General features: G+C 31.9%; 1 protein-coding gene and 1 non-coding gene across 2 annotated transcripts in view; both read left to right on the top strand.

The window, feature by feature from the left end:
* The window catches only part of SLC4A10 (solute carrier family 4 member 10), a 178,910-nt gene that overhangs the window by 84,665 nt on the left and 87,768 nt on the right, over positions 1-6,477 (top strand). The window contains exons 7-8 of the mRNA XM_023528479.1: positions 2,568-2,659; positions 3,658-3,747. Coding sequence (XP_023384247.1) covers positions 2,568-2,659; positions 3,658-3,747 — 182 coding nt within the window. The remainder of the gene's footprint in view (positions 1-2,567; positions 2,660-3,657; positions 3,748-6,477) is intronic.
* Positions 5,123-5,225, top strand: LOC111739862. The gene has a single exon (XR_002780396.1). It is a non-coding gene; the product is annotated as a U6 spliceosomal RNA (small nuclear RNA).

Here is a 6,477-nt window from a genome sequence, read left to right as displayed (position 1 = left end):
TATAAGTATAGCGAATAAATTTTAAGTTTTATTTAAAGGCCTCAATTTTTTAAATAATCCAAACCAAACTTGTTAAATTTTTAAATAATAATACCTATACATTTTTCTCTTTCTTGCATGGGCATACGTTCTATGTACTATGTGCATATCCAGAATCTAGAACTAGCAAGGAATTTACTGTCATCTAGTATGTGTCTCCTGCTAGTTAAATACTCTCCACCAGGTCATTATTTATATCACTTAAAATATTCATAGAAAATAGTTTTCAAATCTCTTCCTAATTATCAATTTTATGAGGTAATATAAACATTTCATTGTTATGAATAAGAATATCATAGGATGATAAATCTCCATATCTACTGATATTTACAAAAAAAAATACAAGTGCCAATGTTTTAAACATATCACATGAGCTGAAGGTAATTTATAAAATGCTCTGCTTTTAAAGTATATATTTGAAAACATAGGCTATTCGATTTCTTCAATTTTAAATTATGCCATATTTTCTATCTAATTAAATTCCTTCAAACTTGATTTTGCATTGGGTTGACTCTCTTTTTGTGTGTATTTGCTGATTAAATTAAATGATTGTTCTTTCATATAGTTTTATACCACATGAAATAAATTATTATAAGAAAGCAGAAATATGTTTAATAAAGTTTTTCATGCCTTGAATTTCACCACTCAATTTTACAGAACATTCAGTAAATTTAGATTTAAATATATCTAATGTTTTAACTCATGAAAATATGGAGCAATGATGTGAAACTGGTGATTGAAGACATCTGTTAGTAGCACAAATGCATTATGTAAAAGGTTTTTTTAAATTACAGTTATTATTTTGAGAATGATAAATTAAATGGCTGCTAATGAACAATTCACAGACATAGCTGCACATTGCAGTTAGAAATGGGAGAATGAGCATAATTGATGCCGCTTAAGTCTTCAATTTCTCTAAAGTTTATATATATTTTTTGAAATATGCTATAATCAGAATTTGTGTACATGGTTTGAGGTGAATTTGCTTTAAAAAGTCTTTTTTAGCAATCTTCATCAAATGTATTATTTTACTTTGTTTAGTGAAAGCAAAGAAATATTTCAGTTTTAGCACAATCTTAAGCTCATTACTCTCTGGCAATGTAACAATTTTAAACCATAAAAAGTTGTGTCTATTAATAAATGACCCCTGCCTGAGAAGATTAATAATTTAGAAAGTGAAATTTTTATAATATATTTTATAAAATATTTAGTAATATTTTAAAGTACATTAGTAATTTATCAGTGTTTTAAATAATACTTGGTAATTTCTAGGTAACAAAATAAAAGGGATTTCAGGAGAGAATTAAAGAAAAGGTTTTATTTGAAAATGCACTAGTAGTTTAGAGGAGTTCAGATGAGTTTACGCTGCAGTCACTGGAGAAGAAGAGACTAAAGGTGAACTTTTATTAAAGTTAGGATTTAGATAGGTAGAGAGAAGAACTAGGCAGAGAGGGACAAGAGAGCATATTTCTGAAGTATAAGATTGATGAGAATAAGAGGAGCAATATTTTGAAGTCACTGAGCTACCAAAAATATGATCAAGGCTTCAAAGTTGGGTTGTCATCACTCATTTCACAGCAAAAGTCATAAAGTAAGGATGGGGCAAGGTTAAGGAAAAAGACAGATACATGTGAAATTAAGCAAACCTTGTTCATTTTTGTCACTTAATTGCTAAATATGGAGAGCTTACAGATAAATTGCAGTAGAAATATTGTTTTGTAATTTGTGAATAATGGAATTTGTTAGCCATTGTAACATTCCCAGCTCTAATTCTACTTAACTAATATCATAATCTTCCCTGTGATTGGTAAAGATGACAAAATGATTAAGTTGATGGTTAGCGTTAATAGAAAACTAATACCATTCAGGTTTATTGATCTTGACTCTGTAGACCAATATCAGTATGCCTGTGTAATCTAATCGTGACAATCATAAAGTCATATTCACAGTGTTCATCCTGTGTGAAATATAGGTATTTCTAACTGAAACTCTCATATAGAAATCTCTAAAAGTTATTGTCAAAGAATTTTTTCTCATTAGTTTGTTTTTTCAGATACAGTAGAAGCTATAAATGTGCCATGTACTTTTCAGATAAACATTAACACTTTAAAAAAACTATACTTTAAATTCTTCAGCCTGAGCTTAAATCATAATAGATGTCTTCATTGTATTTTTTAATATATATGTCATCAGTTTTGGATGAAATGTAAAAATCAATGATGTTTCAAAACCATGATTAGATTTAAAGATTTTTTTAGGTAACCTTTCTTGATTGAGAATACCTATCTAGTTGTAGAGGTTTGATCTGAGAATTGGTTTCACTGTCTTGATTGAATTCTCCCGTTTCTATCTGTAACTGAAAAATAAGAATATTTGTATTGATATAGATCTATTTATATTGTCCCTTCATGCTTACCTCATAAACCCATTAAGAAACCTATGTTAGTCTAGTTTAATTCATATTTCACTCAATATATCTAGAACTATGTAAGTAATTGTTTGTATTCTATAATAACAATCTCTTTTAGCAGGTCAGGTTGTTTCTCCACAGTCTGCTCCAGCCTGTGTTGAAAATAAAAATGATGTGAGCAGAGAAAACAGCACTGTTGACTTTAGTAAGGTAAGCTTTTCTTCCTTCCATTTAAGTAACTGCAGAATTATTACTAGAAATTACTACCCATGTTGAGGTGTTTGCACATTTTTTTGCATGCACATTTGTTTTACTTAGCCAAAGCTTGATATTGTTATAGATCATGTTAGCATTGACATTTACATGTAACATTTTACTTATTCATGAAACCAAATGTGTAAGTTTGAGGTGTAGTCTTTAGGTTTCAGCCACTTGGTATGATGTATCCCTTCCAGTAAAAAGAAAAACTGGACTTCATAGAGAACTTAATGGAAATTTATTGTTTAAAACTTTGCTAGTTTTTTTAAAAATCATTTTTCCTCTCTTTGTGGAAAAGCAAATCATATAATACAAAGCTTCATTCTCATAAATCGGAGAAAGGCATTAGTGTAAGAAAGCACTAGAACATAGTAGAACTGAGCAGTTTTAAATAAAAACATAATAAAGAATTACTGTTGAGGGATCCATCTAATTGGAGACAATTAAAAGAAATCATTTACTTGAATTATTCTAAGAAAATAATGAGTCTGAAAATAATGTGATTTTGGTTAGCAAATTTCGGACATTATATATGTGCTGTTGTAGGCTGTGGCAAATTAACACTTAAACAGGAGAGAGCAGTTTAAATATTGACCAAAACCAAAAATTCTCTATACCTGAGTGGCTGAAACAGTAGTAACTCGTGTGTGTGTGCGTGTGCGTGTGCATGTGCGTGTGTGTGTGTGTGTGTGTGTGTTTTCTCATAAAGCCCTTAGCACTGGCAATGATTATAACAGTGGGAGGTGGTGGGAATGGGAGGTAGCAGTAGAGGAAGTTACCTGCTTCAAGCTTCTGAAAAGGTTACTAGCGATCAGCTCCTTGTTGCTGTTTCAGAATCCCTCTGCCTAAATGGTATAGGTCTAGTCATGTGCATGCTCTCCCTCTGGTGCCTGGTGGAGTCTCCGTGGGAGAACGGTGTACCAGCTTAAGTCTGTTAATTATGCGTGCAGGGACTGGGAGGCCAACAAAAGGGGCATACTAGTCCATGTGGGATGAAACAAAGGCATGAAAAAGGACCTCTACACCAGCAAGAGAGAGAGGTGAGGGTATACTCGGGCTGTGTTTCTACTGTGGTTCAAAGCTGATTTCACTGTATGGAGACATGTGATTCAAACATTAAGCCAGTTAAAATGTATTCCATTTGCTGTTCCAAAAAATATCTTTTTAAAGCATTACATCTTCATTCATCTGCAAGTTGGAATAAAATTGTCGCAAACTGCCACACATTTAATTTCTGATACTATTCATTTGAAACAATATCTTAAATGCAATGACATAAGTTGCTTACTTATTTATGCAGTCATTAACAGTACAACAAGGCCAAATTTAACATTCTAGAAAGCAATGATAATAAATCACATCCTTTCAAATAAATTATCTTTTAACTTTTTTTAAGGCTATAACCCCTTGACACTGAGTTTTGCATCTCCATATCATTTTGCCTATAGTTGTCTGACCTAACTTTGGCAGCTTCAAAAATGTTTCATCACATTTGAAAGCAAATGAATTTGCCAGTCGAAGACAATAGTCTTATCTTCAAGTCCCCCCAAAACAATTAGAACTATAAAAGAGTGAAAAATAGATTTTCTTTTCTTTAATCCTTTTCTTCCTGTTGCATTTCCAATCACTCGTCCATTTCATCTTTTAATAGGCAAGTTAAATTTCTAGAACCTTCTACTCAGTGCGAACCATTTATATTCCTTAGTCTCTTGTCCATAGCATGGCACATTGGAAAGAACATGGCTTTTGAGAAAGAGCATGAGATCTTGAATCGTAACTCTAGCATTTATAAGCTATCTCATCTGGGAGAAGTTCTCAGAACTTCAGCTTTCTCATTTGTAAAATAAGAATAATAATACCTATTTATAATTTTATTGTGAAAATAAAATGAGATAATATATAAGGAGAGCCTTGTAGAGTTCTGGGAATGTGGTAGGCATTTAATAAATGGTGGCTATTGTTATTATCATTATCATTATTATTATTGGAAATAGTAGTGTCAGAAATAGGTACTAGACCAGAATTTAATATGTTTTGTTTTCCACTGGATCTAGTGCCTTGAACAGTATTTGGGATGTATTTGTTGAATTAATCTTGTGAGATTCAAAATAATTTAAGCCTTTAGTTGTGGAATGTTTTTGAACAACCAAGTAACACTTCTTACTTTATAACCTGAGTGGAGTTTGGAAAGAACAAACACAATCCATCATTATGGAAACAAATTTTAGTGCCAAATTTTGTAGGTACATGAGATAAGATGTTTTAACCTAATGATTTCAGTTTGCTAGTAAATTAATCACAGCTCAGCTGATCTCCAGGTTACTTTGTTCATTTAAATATTTTAAGTTTTAATATATAGATTTCAAACCCCAGTAGAATTTTGAGATGTTAAGAGTAAAAAAAAAATCTTCATTTGTGTTCTCTTCAGCAGCACATATACTAAAATTTAAATGACACAGAGAAGATTAGCATGGCCCCTAAGCAAGGATGACATGCAAAGTAACTTTGCCAAATTATTCAGTCACCTTTTTGGATGAGCATTGGCATTCCACAATTCGAAGGAGCGCCATTCCCATCGTTGTTTATAAAATGTATGTTTCAGGGAGTGCTATTCATAAAAAGTAAAAATGGTGCCCTTGATTTTTTGCCATATCTTGCTTTCAAGTTAAGCCACACCTATTTAAATCCCAAGTCATTATGAAGTAAAAGAAATCCATTTATTCATATGAATTGATTGTATATCCTATCTACATTTGGTCAACAAGTTTAATCCCTTCCAATGGATAGACCCACCAAATTTATCATTTAAGGAATGTTTTTGAATACAATCTGAGTTGTCAGGTTTTTGCTTCCTTTAATGTTTTGAAAAAGCAAATGTGTCAGAACATCTTTGTCACTGTTTTTTAAACTGACATGTAGAGGATGGCTATTTTAGTATTTCCCAAATATTGATGGTAAGTCTTTTATTTCAAATGACCCAAAGAAACCTTCACTTTATCTTCTATGAAAGAAAAACTTACTTCCGCATCTATCTTTAGTATGTGAAACATAGTACAAAGAGTTGTATCGTTAAATCCTGGGACTCTAGGAAAACTTAGAAATCTCATTTAAAAGGTGAGAAAGCTGAATTCCAGAGAGATTAAGACAGCTGCTCAAGATCACTGACTGGTTAGTGTCACAACACTATTTCTCCCCAGAGGATCCCTATTAATTTTCTTGTGCTTTCTGTAATGGGCTTAAGACTTATACAGTTCTCCTCAAGTCCCATCTGTATCGCCTTCACATCTTAGTGTGTAGCTTGTCCAGACACTTCCAGTTCCACCATGATATTCTGTCTAACCTTGTTCCCTAGATCTATAACTGTTTCTCACCCACAGCTTAAGCATCAAATACCCAGAATAAAGCATCTTTTCCTTCTTAGCATAAAGGTCTGGAATGCCAGAAACATAAGTGGAAATCCAGATCCATAAGAGTATAGCTTGATTTCTTTTAGGTCCTATTCAGAGGAACACAAAATTCCAGGGTTCTTTATTTTCATTCTGAGTGTGTAAGCCTACGTGAGGGTTGTCTTAGGGATATAATTCAACCTAATTCCTCAGAGCTCTTTTAGGTATTTATAATTTTATAAAAGGTTAAATTATGGTCCTTAAATGTGATCTTTTGTTATATTAAAAAGTAGTTAAATTACCAAATAAGATTTTTAATGAATTGTATATTAACAAAAATACAAAAATATAGGGCTACCCCAGGAATAATATAATATATAGTTT

The sequence above is a fragment of the Pteropus vampyrus genome, unplaced genomic scaffold (assembly GCF_000151845.1).
Source record: "Pteropus vampyrus isolate Shadow unplaced genomic scaffold, Pvam_2.0 Scaffold2, whole genome shotgun sequence".
NCBI lineage: Eukaryota > Metazoa > Chordata > Mammalia > Chiroptera > Pteropodidae > Pteropus > Pteropus vampyrus.
The sequence above is the reverse complement of the archived record's forward strand: the minus strand, read 5'-3'. Positions and strand labels throughout refer to the sequence as shown.